The sequence below is a fragment of the Chelonia mydas genome, chromosome 6 (genome assembly GCF_015237465.2).
Source record: "Chelonia mydas isolate rCheMyd1 chromosome 6, rCheMyd1.pri.v2, whole genome shotgun sequence".
Lineage (NCBI taxonomy): Eukaryota > Metazoa > Chordata > Testudines > Cheloniidae > Chelonia > Chelonia mydas.
Window position 1 is genome coordinate 71,354,207 of NC_051246.2, and position 13,785 is coordinate 71,367,991.

General features: G+C 43.3%; 1 protein-coding gene across 1 annotated transcript in view; it reads left to right on the top strand.

Moving 5' to 3' along the window:
* The window catches only part of SPTBN5 (spectrin beta, non-erythrocytic 5), a 138,226-nt gene that overhangs the window by 79,303 nt on the left and 45,138 nt on the right, over positions 1-13,785 (top strand). Inside the window, exons 36-41 of the mRNA XM_043549388.1 lie at positions 3,965-4,120; positions 4,769-4,960; positions 6,289-6,384; positions 8,783-8,901; positions 10,052-10,166; positions 11,769-11,882. Of these exons, the coding sequence (XP_043405323.1) occupies positions 3,965-4,120; positions 4,769-4,960; positions 6,289-6,384; positions 8,783-8,901; positions 10,052-10,166; positions 11,769-11,882 (792 nt within the window). The remainder of the gene's footprint in view (positions 1-3,964; positions 4,121-4,768; positions 4,961-6,288; positions 6,385-8,782; positions 8,902-10,051; positions 10,167-11,768; positions 11,883-13,785) is intronic.

The window sequence follows — 13,785 nt, forward strand, 5'->3', positions numbered from 1 at the left end:
AGAGTAAGTTCCACAGTCTAGGTCCAGTTCCTGTGAAAATCCTATCTCCTGTAGTCAAAAGCTATCCCCGTTGGTTAATAGAATCATTGTTCCAGTGGAAGGTAGAAGTTATAGCCATGGGGGAGAAGCAAACTCTCAGATAACTCAGGCTAATCACATGGAGAGCTTTGAATATCAGGAGAGAGAACTGGATTCTCTGTTTATTGGGAAGATGGTACAGAAGGCAGAGTATTGGAGTCATATGGTCTGTTTAAGATCAGCTGGTGCAAAATGCAGCAGCCTGAGCATTTTCAGGGTACGTGACTTCATTTCTAGACAGGAATTGCAATCCTGAAGTCTGGAGAACCCGCAAGTGGATCACAAAATGGGGCACAGTCTTCTGCTGCAATTGGTGGTGGGTATTTTTTGCTACCGTAGCTATTTGAGCATCCAGTGGTTGTGAGGTCTCCAGTATGCTTCCGTACTGTCACAAACTGTGCATCACATCCTTAATCATCTGAGAAAAAAGGGAAGCTGCTGATTAGGAATGTATTTACTTTAGTTTGAGGGAATGATCACAAGGCTGAAAGTCAGGAGGTCCTGACTTTTGATCCTGGCTCTGCCAATTCACTCATCATGTGGCCTTGGCCGAGTCACTTCACTTTTCTCTCTCTTTCTCCATCTGTAAAGGGAATAACATGCTTATCCATCTACCTCACAGAGGCGTTGGGAGGATTAATTCATTAATATTTATAAAGTGCCTGGAATTCGTGCAGCACTATATAAATGCTAAGTACTGTGCTTAATAATGTATTTTGCCAAGTGTGCTCACCCTGAGTTCTGAGCACAAATACGTTCAAAAATAAATGGAGGCTGGATAGAATTTAAAAAACCAACCAGCGCCCACCAGAAATCAGGCTGTTCCCATCTCCCTACACTGGGTGAAACCCAGGTCCTAATGGGAGTTTTGCCACTCACCTCGATGAAGCCAGGATTTCACTCATCATCCCTGTCAAAACCCACTTCCTGGAGAGATCCTGGGAAAATAGGTCAGCTTTGCTATGTACCCTGAACGTCCTGCTCATTATCTAGATCCTGCTGACTGCTCCTTTCTACTGAAGCCTGGGGACTGTCTAAGTCACTTGATAGAATGATAGGAGGAAAGCTACAGAAATGGTTGTTAAATGGGATTTTAACAAAATTGTATCTGGTCTGCCAGTAGAGTGTGGCAGTGACCCTGTTAAAGATAAGGAGTACTTGTGGCACCTTAGAGACTAACCAATTTATTTGAGCATAAGCTTCAATGATGCGTCCAATGAAGTGAGCTGTAGCTCACGAAAGCTTATGCTCAAATAAATTGGTTAGTCTCTAAGGTGCCACTAGTACTCCTTTTCTTTTCGCGAATTCAGACTAACATGGCTGCTACTCTGAAACCTGTTAAAGATAGTGTCACCATGCCCTGGGTTTAATATTAGAAAGTGTGAAAGAGACCCTATGGTGAGTTACCAGAAAAGATCTATTGACTGCCCAGTCTCACTGTTCAGATAAGACTCTCCTTTTAAAAAGAAGAGAGACAGTTAAGAGTCCTTTGAGTGTTAACGTGCGTCTGCGTAATGGGAGAAGGCCTTAGCTTGTGAGCAGGGAGTGCATTAGTAATGAAAGTCACAGATGACAGTTTGCTGCCCTTGACAACCTTGATACCAAGTTTATTTTTTGAATCCCTACATGAGCTTACGGGAGGGAAAAAAACAGCTTGTGGAAGGAAAAAACAGATGAGGGCTGTTTCTGTGTACAGTATTTCAGTGGCTGAAAGACGGATTCAAACTGGTAATTAACAAGGAAAAACACCCAACTTCTGAGTCCCATATACAGTCAGTGCAGTCCCCCAAAGGCAACTGATGATGTGTTTTGAGGCACACAAAAATGATCTCAATTTGCTGTCCTTGTGGAGCCAAAATTTTACTGTATGTCAGTGGCTTGAGGAATACAGCATCGGTCATGATATGTGTCAAGTTTCCAGTTCTCAAAGGCATGATGGAAAGAAGACATTTCTTTCAGTGCTACGAACTGAAACTTGGCATACTTTTTTGTTACTTGTGAAAAACTGAAGTAGATCCTATTGCCTGTTTTATTCTAACAGGCTGCATTTAAATCCCTGAAGGAGACAGATTTTAAGAGAGACATGACCATAATTAGCTCTTCAGAAAGAGCTGCTGATCTTGTTTATTACTTGTTTAATTTCTAGCAGCCACAAGTGTGCAGCAAGCACTTCACAGAAAACAGGACCTTCCCCTTGCAATCTAGATGACAGACTTGACCAACAGTTGAGGATGTCACACACACAAGGGGGATGAGATGAGAAGGACCCAGGTTACAGAAATAAACTGGTACAGTTACTCATTTGGTGACTCTTACGTCCAATTATAACAGAAAACAGTGACTGTGAAGAGATTCACAGTTAAATGTGAAATGTATACTGATGAACAGGCTCTCAACACCTGCCCAAAATAAAGAGGGGGAGGGCTCAGAAAATAACTAAAGGTGTGCACACCATGCCTGCATGTTGGAGAACGTAGGGTATCTTTCACACTTAACTGGTAGAACTGGAAAAAAAATCCTCTTTCATGTGTTTAAACCATGCTGAGGTAACACTCCTAAGTACTGTTAAAGGACTTAGTAGCACAGGTGCCATTAATATTAATAATACTTGGCACTTCTATAGTGCCTTTGACTTGAAGATTTCTAACTGGTTCATATTAATTCATTAAACTTCATAACACCTGTTTGGAATAGGTAAATATCCCCATTTAACAGATGAGGAAACTGAGGCACAGAGCTGTTAAGTGACTGCACCAAGGTAACAAAGCAGGTCAGTGGCAGAGATAGGAGGACTCCTGGGTTCTATTCCTAGCTCTCAGCCCCATGCGCTAATCACCAGAACAGCTAGCTGTCATTAATGTGATGGGAGCTAACGGAGTCCCCATCCAGCTCCAAACAAAGAACGAACCAAAATATGTGACCATCCCCCTGCTGTCTGGAGTATTGACAATAAAGATTATTCCAAAATAATATTACATGTACCCCCAGCCTCAGCCTGAGCAGACAGTTTATCAACTCCCAGGTTGCCTTCTTCCTAGACCTATCTGCTTCTGATTTTACTTCCTTGAGGGAGTACCCATCCCACACCTAGCTCCCTTTTCCAGAACACTCTTCCTACCTCCCTTATATTCAGGGTGGACTCTAATTAGCTGCAAGGGCCCCAGTGAGTTAACAGTAATTATCCTGCAGGTCCCCACATGTTCCAACACTTGCTAACAGAATGGACAAGAGGGGAATCCTGACATTGTGTTACATGAAGTAATCAAGCTAAATCACCATTTACCATGCTGAAAATGTACCCCACCATACACAACTAAAATGTAATCATTCAGAGGCTCATAAAGGGAAGCAAGGATTTCTAGGAGATCAGCTCTTTGATAGAGGTAGAGAAGCAGATGGAAAAGAACAAGTGCACACCCCACAATACCAGGAAATAGGTTCTGTGTGGCATGCTCTCTCAATTTTGTTGAAAGATCATTGCCCAGTGATCCAGGAGAGGGGGAAAAATCCTTGGCAGTAATCTTGGGATAAAATTCCTCTCTGGCCTCAAACATGACCAACATGTTAGATCTGTATGAATGAGCAAGAGTCACCATAGGTTTGCATCTAAACTCACTTATAACTTGAGATACACTAACAATAGTATCCAAGCTATTGTCAATATTTTCCCCTTATCATTTGATAGAATTATTTTCACTCCCTTTCAGCTGGACAGTTCCGAAATCAGAAAGTCACTGTTGTTATTACCAGTTATTGGAAATCTGCCTCCTCCAGGCACGTGCCATTTCACAGAACCACATTGTGCCTTGGGAGGAGGCTCTGAGATTGGGAGAGGAGAGACAGCTTCTGGGTGTCATGTTAATTCTGCTGCTCCCCTTGGTTGCAGGCAGAGGATTGGATCAATGAGCGCATGCAAAAGCTGGAGGACCCTTCCATCCGAGACCACAGCAACCTGCAGGACAAAATGAAGCTGCTGCAGAAACATCAGGTCTTTGAGGCTGAGATTCTGGCTAATGAGGAGATCATCACAGCTGTTAACAAGGTAACTCCGACATTCTGCTACTATCTGCTGCTATTGCAGGTTCATTCTGCAGAAGAAGAGGGGGAAGGAGCTCAAAGTGAGTATTAAATATTCCCCAGCATAGTGTCAGTTCTCCATCTCCTTCCATCTGAACCAGAGACCATCCCTTTCTGTGTGGCAAGAATCCTGGCGGTATTTCATAGGGGTGACTGGAATGTCACTAATTCAAGGTGTGGGAGTCCCATTAATTGTCCGTGTATGGTTTCCAGGGGACTTCTCTGTTTCCGTATTCCTTACATGGGAAGGAGCCACTGACTTCCCCTGCTAGTACTGAATCTTCCTTATCTTGGAAAGAAAATGTCATGCCATGTCTGAATCATCTTCCTGAGAGTGAGTGAATCATCATCTGGAAGATGTTTATCTGAAATACCCTCCCATGTGCTCCCAACCTCTGAATTTCACCTTGCCAAGCCTAATGTTCTTGACTGCATTAGAATAGTGCAGACTCTCCTACCAATTATTGAAAATAATGGCTGAGTATTCACAGTTTGAGGGCTCTTGTAGTGGAGTTTTGTTGGGGGTGGGGAGAAGGATGTCCTCCTAGAAAGATCATGTAACCCTTCTGTTAGTGGTAAACTTCCTTTCTGATTCTCTCTTTCTGACATGAAGAAAGGGGAAGCCCTGGTGTCACAAAGCCACCCAAAATCAGGGGAGATCTGTCGTAGGACCCGTATGCTCCAGGAGCACTGGGAGAAGCTGAAGTGGGCTGTTGCTGCTCATGGAAAGATGCTGGAGGACATTCGGGACTTCCTGGAGTTTCTGCAGAAAGTGGACCAAGTGGAGGCCTGGATCAGGGAGAAGGTACATGGACTCTATTCTTTAACTGGGGCAAGCAAGCCCATGGTGCTATATATATGTTTTTTAGTAATGAACATTTGATGATGATATCACCTTTCAGGACATTTACATTGTGTCTTTTGTCCTGGGGGACTTTAAGGGCTTTACAGATTGTATATAGGGAATATCACAGCAACTGTTAAAACGTTCTGATATGTTTCCATGCCAGAGTTGGAATTTGCCTAGGACACCAGTATTAACATCCCTATTCATTCACAAAATGTCATGGGATTTATAGAGACCAAAGGGTGCAGGGCTCTGCTTTTACATCTCCTCTGAAACAAAGATATGAAAAAAGAATAGAGCCTACCCTAAGCACCTGAAATCCTAAATTCACTAAATTGTGTATTAAATCTGAGACATTTTTCTTATAAGAATGAAAAACCAGTCACCTTGTCCAATGAAAAAAATGTAGGGCCTTGATTCAGAGGTCAGTAGTCATATTTCACTAATAGGGCACATGCTGTTAAGGATGGGAAGTTCATACTAAGTGGTGCAATGGATTAAGGCACAAGTATGTGATAAGTGCAAATGAGTTAGGGGGTGACTTCACCATATTCTCTGAACATCTGTCTACATCACAAAACTATACAAAATTTAACATCATTGGTCAGTCTCTGCTCAATAGAAGCCCCTAAGGCCAGTAGAAAGGGGGTTTCTAGAAATGGAATGAAATGCATTTTCAGAGCTGGGGGCCAGGACTACAGGAAAGGTCCAAGGGTTTGCAGGTCATGATTTAAAATGCACTTAGAGAGTGGTATGAGAGAAAACACCATCCCCCGCTGCCCCATGCTCTAGCACTTACTTACTTATGGAAGTACTTCACTTTTATGAACCCTATAATCCACTTTAGGGGGAGAAAAATAAATAGAGAATTGTATTCGGGTTTCAAACTGAGGGCTCCACTACTTGATCTCAGTAACAAAAGCCATCTTTTAGATCTGGGGAATCCAATCTCTATTCCTTGTATCAGTTTCTGCAAGTAACGGCATATTGTGCAGTGTGCCAGGACATTCAGTAGTCAAGGCACATGGGTGAGCAGCAAAAAGTGGGATATGATATTCAGGGACACAGAAAACCTCCACTTAAAACATTATTGGGCCCTCATGTACAAAATTTCCATCAAAAAGGATATTGTGTTCCTGGAGCGTATGGTTGTGGGATGAGTGAAATCACTTTTGGTTTATCAGGAAAAGGAAAAGCCATAGGAAATGCTGGCTGCTTGCATTCCAGGCCTGAAGCAAGTCCCGTGGTTAGTTGAATATCCACCTAACTGTTTTCCCTTTCCCCAGGAAGTGATGATTAATATTGGTGATATGGGGAATGACTACGAACACTGCCTGCAGCTCATGAAAAAGCTGAATGAGTTCCGAGGAGCAGCATCAGGGGTAAGAGAAACCATGCCTAGTCCCCTATGCCTGGTATGGCTTAAACCAAAAGCCAGCTTTTCAGCACAGAAGCACATCACAGCCACTTGAAGCTATTTCATTTTCCTTAGGGGAAGGAAGAGCAGAAAGAAGTGTAGAGGGATTTGCCAGTTCACAGGCTGTTAGAATAGCTATTATCCTCTTTCCTTGCATCACTACATCAAATGCCTGATGACATCTCAACAGAGCTTTACAAATGATCACAGTGAAATCTGAAACTTCGGATTACATTGCAAACCTGAAACTCTTTTGAGTGATCCTGGGCTAGATTTGGAGTGAGCTTCAAATGGGTTACACTTTTGGATAGAAACTATGCAAAACTCTGTGTGTTTCACCTCAGATCAGGCATCTTGGTGGTTTCAGGTGAGGTTCAGCTTGGGTTGGTTTGGAACCTGTAACACATTCCAGACCTTCATGAACCGAACCTCCAAAAAGAGGTCTGCTGTGGAGCAACAGCGCACTAGCTGCCTGCTTCAGCTTTCTTTGCTGAGATCTCTGAACTATCGCCCATGGTGAGAAACTGCAGCCGGCTTTCTCGCACCCCAGTTGGTGCGCTAATTTTGGCACAGGCAAATAGGTTTCACTGTACATTCAAGAAAGAATACCTGCATTGCATTGCTGACATGCTAGCCTGGGAAACCTAATTAAGATCTGGAGGGGGAAATATTAGGTCTGTCTGTGGGAGTTTCCTGTAGTATTGTCTGCCCACAGTCCCTATGTCCTTCCCCATATTGCTGCCAACCTCTGTCAGAGCATCTCACATCTTCCCTTTCTGCCCCCTAATGGTAGAAAGAGAAGCTCATACTATGCATAGAAGGAGAGCCCTGAGATGCCTGGAGAGAAATTCTGGGCTTTCCTTTCCAGTGCCTCCCATTTCTAGAGTCACTATGAGAATGCAGTAATGTTGCATCTAGGCAGAGAACCAAAACTGTCACACTTCAGATATCAGTGAAGTGAGGCCAGAAGAATTCAAAAGAAACCTTCATTGGCCCTTCAGCCCTCACCTGCAGAGCTAGTGTCTAAGGGACAGTACAAAGAGGCTGATTCAGGTAGTGGCAGCCAATAAGAAGAAGAGTTAGGAGTTGGGGAGGTGGGAAGGGAGGACCAATATAATCCTCAGGTCACTCTGGGAGTCTGGATAGGGAAAAATCTCGCATTATCTATCCATAAATCTATCTATAAATCTATGAACGCCTAGTTTCTGTGGTAGGTAGCAGAGAATTCCTATCATAGGCAGTTCTCCTGCGCTGCTCCATAGACATCTCCAAGAGGCTGGCATTGTAGATGCTGTGATGATCACCCTCATAATAAGTGCTCAGTCATAACACTAACACAGTGGCACAGGCAGAGAGAGGCTAGGCCTGGGGTAACTGCTTGCACCCTTCTAGCCAGTGATTCTTCACCCATCTCATAGGGTTACCTGCCAGGCGAACCTGGGATTAGGGTGAGTAACCATCCTAGGAGCAATGATCCCCAGCCTGGGCTGCCTATACACCTCCCACTCCTGCTGGTTTACAGCCCAGTGGCTGGATTGAGAATTAGCAGCATGGAGATGGGGTGTATATATTTATTCAGGGTTTCTGGCAGTTGGGTCAGTTCCCAACCTCCAGCATAGGAGATGTGGGGTTCTGATTCATTAGAATAGTTTCTGCTGGATCAGATGGATTATATTCAATGTAGAATGCTTTCAGTGTGTTCACTTTCCAGCTGTGTATTATAGCAGAGTACATTTAGAAATATGCACAGTGGTATGTACGTAGCATATATAAAATGCAGATGGAATCAATACTTCTATTATCCGAGTGTTGGCATCCTGCCGATGTGCCTCTGCTAGACCATGATTAATGTCTCCCTGATGAGTATGTGATTTACTGGACTTATTGCAACATTTGATATTTTTGAGTGTTGGAATGCCTCTATTTTGCATTCAATGTCATGTACTGTTGAGAACTGGCTGCAGGTCGTGCTTCAGAAGAACATCCTTAATGTGGCATAGCTCAGATAATGAGTTTATGTGCAAATATTATCCTTTCCATGGTATATTATGTGGGAAGCAAGCAGAATAAAAGATGTATACAATTTAAGGTAGAATTATGTTTTTAAAAGAGAATGGGGTGATTTGTTTGACAGCTATTTCCACTCTGATTAGATAAGAAGCCCTTAAGGTCCTTGTATAGAACTATGACCATTGTTGGTTTCATAGTGATGTCCCTCCTTATCCCCACTCCATCTTTATCTAAGACTGATACAAGAGTGCTGTATCAGGGAAGAGTGTTTGGATCTGAGATCTTCTGTGCAGCTGACACAATGATGGGCATTTGGGGCACACAAATGATATTTTCTTGTTCTGGCCTCATAGGAAATGACAGTGGATGATGCTCACATCAAAACCATCAATGCCCTGGCCATGAAACTGGAAAGACAGAACAAGGAAGAGGTGAAGACAATATATCAGCGCCAGAAGCAGCTCAATGAAAAGTGAGTATACATTCCAGGTTCTGGATGCTGGAAAGTTCAGTCAAAGCTGTTCTAATGGTTTCATGGCAGGAAGGGAAGGGTAAGCTTCTGCTAGGCTGGGCTGGGCTGTACAAAGGCTGGGGATACAGACGCAAATTTTCTCCATTTAAGCACCCTGTTCCACAAGTATGACCTACAAAATGCTAGCTTCCACCTCTAGCCAATAAAGCTTTTGTAGTGACTGTCAATGCATCACTTCAATTGGCCAGAAGGGTTTCCCATTCAGCAAAGCAAAATTCATCTTTCCAACCTTGGAGATGAACATGCTTTCCCCACAATCAAACCCTGCTCCTGTGCATGGTAGCTTAGAGTACTTCCAATTGGTCATTGGGTTGCCCAGGTGAAGTTTTAAAAGGATGTCTTGCTCCCTTCCTGCTCTTGTAGACTCTCGTGGCTGGGATGAGCATAGCTTGGATTATCAGGGTAATAGAATCCTGGAGATACAGGTGGCGGAGCCAGCCTTGGATACCCAGCCTGACCTCTATATTTAACAGAACAACTCCATACCTCATTCCCACTAACATCTTGTCAAATTGTCTCTGTTTAATATCTGCCCTAAAGCAGGTTTTCTAGCTCTTCTCCAAGCTGCTGACCCCACAGCAGACTCTCTCTCCTCACAATAGATTCTCATTTTCTCCTTGTTTTCTCCCTGTGGCCACCATCTCCTGTCCCCAGTCTGACCCTGTCTGGCTCCAAACTAGTTCCATCCCAAGCCCCTGAAAACCTATATTCCTGGCCAACTTGTCCCACTTCTGCTGGCTCACAGCCCAGTGGCCATACTGAGAATGAGCAGCATGAAGACGGGATGTATGGGTTCGTTGAGGGTTTCTGGCAGTTGGGTCAGGACTTGTTCCATGCAAGAGTCCCTCCCCAGTACTGGGAACCCCCTCTTATCCTCATCTGAGATCCTCTTACCTACACTCTAAAAAATCCTAGGACAGTCACTTTCCGACACATTAATTCTTTACTTATGAGATGTATCTGGGCTGCTGTGGGAAGAAGGAGTCCATGGGTGAGGAAGCTCAGAAATCCCATGTTTGAATGTGATCTAGCTGCAGCTCTGGAAGTTCTGATATTCATGCTCTCCCCTAAACCTGACTTTCAATAAAAGGTGGACCAGTTTCCATGGTAACCTGAATACATACAGGAGGAAGCTGGAGGGAGCACTGGAGATCCATGCCTTAATCAGAGAAATTGATGACATCACGGAGAGAATTAGTGAGAAGGTGAGCTGCTCATGATTGTGTTAATTGAAGGGGTTTCACCCACTGAGAAAAATCACTTCATCTTGAAGATAAGTGTGCACCCTGTAAAAGTGGATAAACTCCCATCCGTCCAATCATTATAGAGAGAATGAGCTTTTAGAGGTGATCTATTATAATAGCCTCTGTGCAAAATAGGAATGGCAAAACCTCTTTAACCAACCTGTAAATCATGGAGCAAACTCAGCCAGAGTAATATACTGCTTCACTATCCTTGGGGTTTCCTGTGAATCAGAGTCTGTAGAAAGACTGAAATGCCGGGAAATATAATGAAGACTTCTAGTTTGAAGGTATTGATAGTAATTGTCAAAAATTCCAGATTAGGGTCAGAAATAAACATTTTTCAGTTAATACTGAAATATAGGTTGACTGGGACTTTTTAGTTCAATGCCTAGACATTCAGGAGATGATTGGATACTTTAAAAGAGACATAGCAAGGTGCAGTGGATAAGATACTAGACTAAGTCAAGAGATACAGGGTTCTATTCCTTGCTGTACCATTGACTCAATGTGTGGCCTTGAGCAAGTTACTTACTCTCTCTTTGCCTCAGTTTCCCCATTTGTAAACTGAGAATAATAATACCCATCGTTGCTTTCTGCTTTGAAATCTATGAAAGAAAAATGCTATATAAGGACTAAGTATTATTATTTCACATGTATGATTTTATATCATTCGTATATGACTTTATATATCAGCAGACACACACACAGTAGCACTTGTTAAACTTGCAAAAAGAAAAGGAGTACCAGTGGCACCTTAGAGACTAACCAATTTATTTGAGCATAAGCTTTCGTGAGCTACAGCTCACTTCATCGGATGCATATTATGGAAAGTGTAGAAGATCTTTTTATACACACAAAGCATGGGGTGGGAGGAGGTATTTTTTCATGCTTTGTGTGTATAAAAAGATCTTCTACACTTTCCACAGTATGCATCCGATGAAGTGAGCTGTAGCTCACGAAAGCTTATGCTCAAATAAATTGGTTAGTCTCTAAGGTGCCACTGGTACTCCTTTTCTTTTTGCGAATACAGACCAGCACGGCTGCTACTCTGAAACTTGTTAAACTTGGTAAACAATTTGTTGTAAAATTTTCCATAACAATTTATGCCAATTAATTCATGTTCTTCTTAAGTCTCCAAAATGTCACTTCTGGCAAAATTCTGAGGACTCAAAAATTCCCCTCAAATTTTCACAAAATGCACTTACATTGCAATTTTATGTATGATAAAGTCCCACCTGTAGTTGTCTTTGGCTATTAGCATTATGGTTTATGGAAAAATAGACTGGGAGGGATGAAGCAAATAGAAAGTCTCTCTCGTGCTTTTGTGCTTATACACAAGCATGCAGTTACACACCAAGTCAAGCAGGGTTGGAACTGGTCAAGGAGTTCTGAACTCTTGTTCTACCTTCATAAGTGGCACAGAGAGTTGTCACGATCATTGCATTGTTGAAATTTAGGACGCGGATAAAAGGAAGGTTTTAAGAGAGAAGGAGAGAGGAAACATTTGAAGGAACTGAGATATGATCCTGTCGTTTTTCTCCTTCTTCTGCCCTACCCCCCAAGAGTGCACTGATACAAGCATTGGATTACGGGAAAGACGTGGAGAGTGTGGCAAACCTGATGCGACGACATGAGGAAATGGAGAGGGAAATCAGTGTCATCAAGTCCAAAATGGAGGTCAGAGGCTGGGAGGGTAGAGGGTACAGAGTGGGGCTGCTAAAACAATGCTCTGTTTTTGTTTCTTTGTCTATGCTAAAATGCTTGATGAGCTCCTTCAGAGAGGCTTAGTACAAGATGAACTGGGAAGGGAACATAGCAGATAGACAACTCCAAGGTCCTCAGAGCAGACTTCTTTATAATGAACTATTGTAGTTCCTTTGTGTTCCCCTCAATTTGTCATATGAAATGCCCACCCTTCTGAAGTACTAAAGCTGAGAAGGAAGGGAACATATTATTTTAGCGTATTATGTTTCTCTTATTTGGAGATGGTTCCACATCTCAGTGCTGGATTGGACCTTCCCTGAACTTGTGGAAAGTATGGATCCAGATCCCTATCACATCTTTGTAACTTGGCTTCTATATCAGCAATGGACTAAACCAAAAATTTGTATCCATTTCTGTTCTAAAAAATGGAAAAACACAGTGGGCACAATTTCCAAGTGTCGTCCCCTAAACAGAATGTCCAAATGTCACATTTTAATGCTCTAAGCAGCTTGTATGCTTGGAAAATTGACCTTTACATAGAGTAAGGGCTAATATCTGGATCCTGTTCCAACTTCAGAGGCAGTAGCACAGGTTGTCACAGGTCCAGTCTGTACCCTGTCCTGGCCATCCACAAGGCAGTTGTAAGGGGAATTCAAGGCTGGGGGTTCTTGAATCCCTGAATATTTTAAGTTTCTAGGGCCTAAACAGGATCGAGACACTGGCCCAACGTTAGGGTCCCTAGGCACACTCGTGAAACAGAGACCTATCTGGCACCCCTTTCTGAGAGCGGGAAACAGCTGTCCAGCTTCTTACCCTCTTTGGGTACAGGGCAAACCTTCAGACTCCCATATACTTAAACACACCCTCTCCCAGAACCCCACCAAAAGGTGTGAGCCTGCTGATTTACCATTTGAGTCTCTCTGGAAGCTAGTAAGTAGTTGAAAAGCATTTGATACAGAGAGACGCTTTTCCCAGAGTCAGTTGCTCTTTCACTTAATCATGTAAAGCACAGGAGAGTATACATCATGTATAGAACATGACAAACATCCTAATTGCAATGACCCTCCCTACCTCACCCTTCCCTTGGGAATCCCTGGGGAACCATCTGGGCTCAGGAAAGCAAGCAGGGCCCCCTCCTTCATGCAGGTTCCTATATGCTGGGTTGTTTTTCTTGCCTCTCTAGCTGGATACAAAATGGGCAAAGACCCAAACAAATCAGCTCCTCCCAATTTATAACTCCTAGCCAGGGCCAGATTTGGCACAGTAGGCACAAGACTAAGGGCACCGGCGTTCTAGGGGCTCCTTACCTCTCTAAAACTGTGTGCAACACAAAGGTCAGTTGTAGGCGGGGGGTGGGGAGGGGGCGTGCTGAAGATGCTGTGCCTAGGGTCACGTAGGTTGTGAATCTGGCCCTGCACTTAGACCCTTTTGTCAGGCAACGTTCTTGCCCGCTTCCCGAGGTCACCAGAGATCTCTGCCAGGTGCCTTCATTGCCAAGGCAACTTCTCCCTTTCTAAGCTTCATTTGGAGCCATCCTGTGGTTTAGAGCAGTTCCCCTTCAGCGGAAGAGCACTTCACTTCAGCAACTCTTTCTTGCTATTCTTTTGCTACCAGTCTTTGGAATTCCAGCCCAACATGGAGGCAAATAGACAACAGAGAAGGGAAAAGGCTGCACATTCAAAATGGAGTTTGCAGCCTGGTAAAGATAAATTCATAAATTGTAGAGAGATTCCCAGATAGTCACGCAGGTCACATGAGTTAGTATTCCCAGTTTAATTACCGGCTGGAGATTTAAGGATAATTGCTTATTTTGAATGCATGTTTGGAGGCCACACATTTATCTCAGCTTTCTTTGGAAAAAAAAATGCAAAGATAG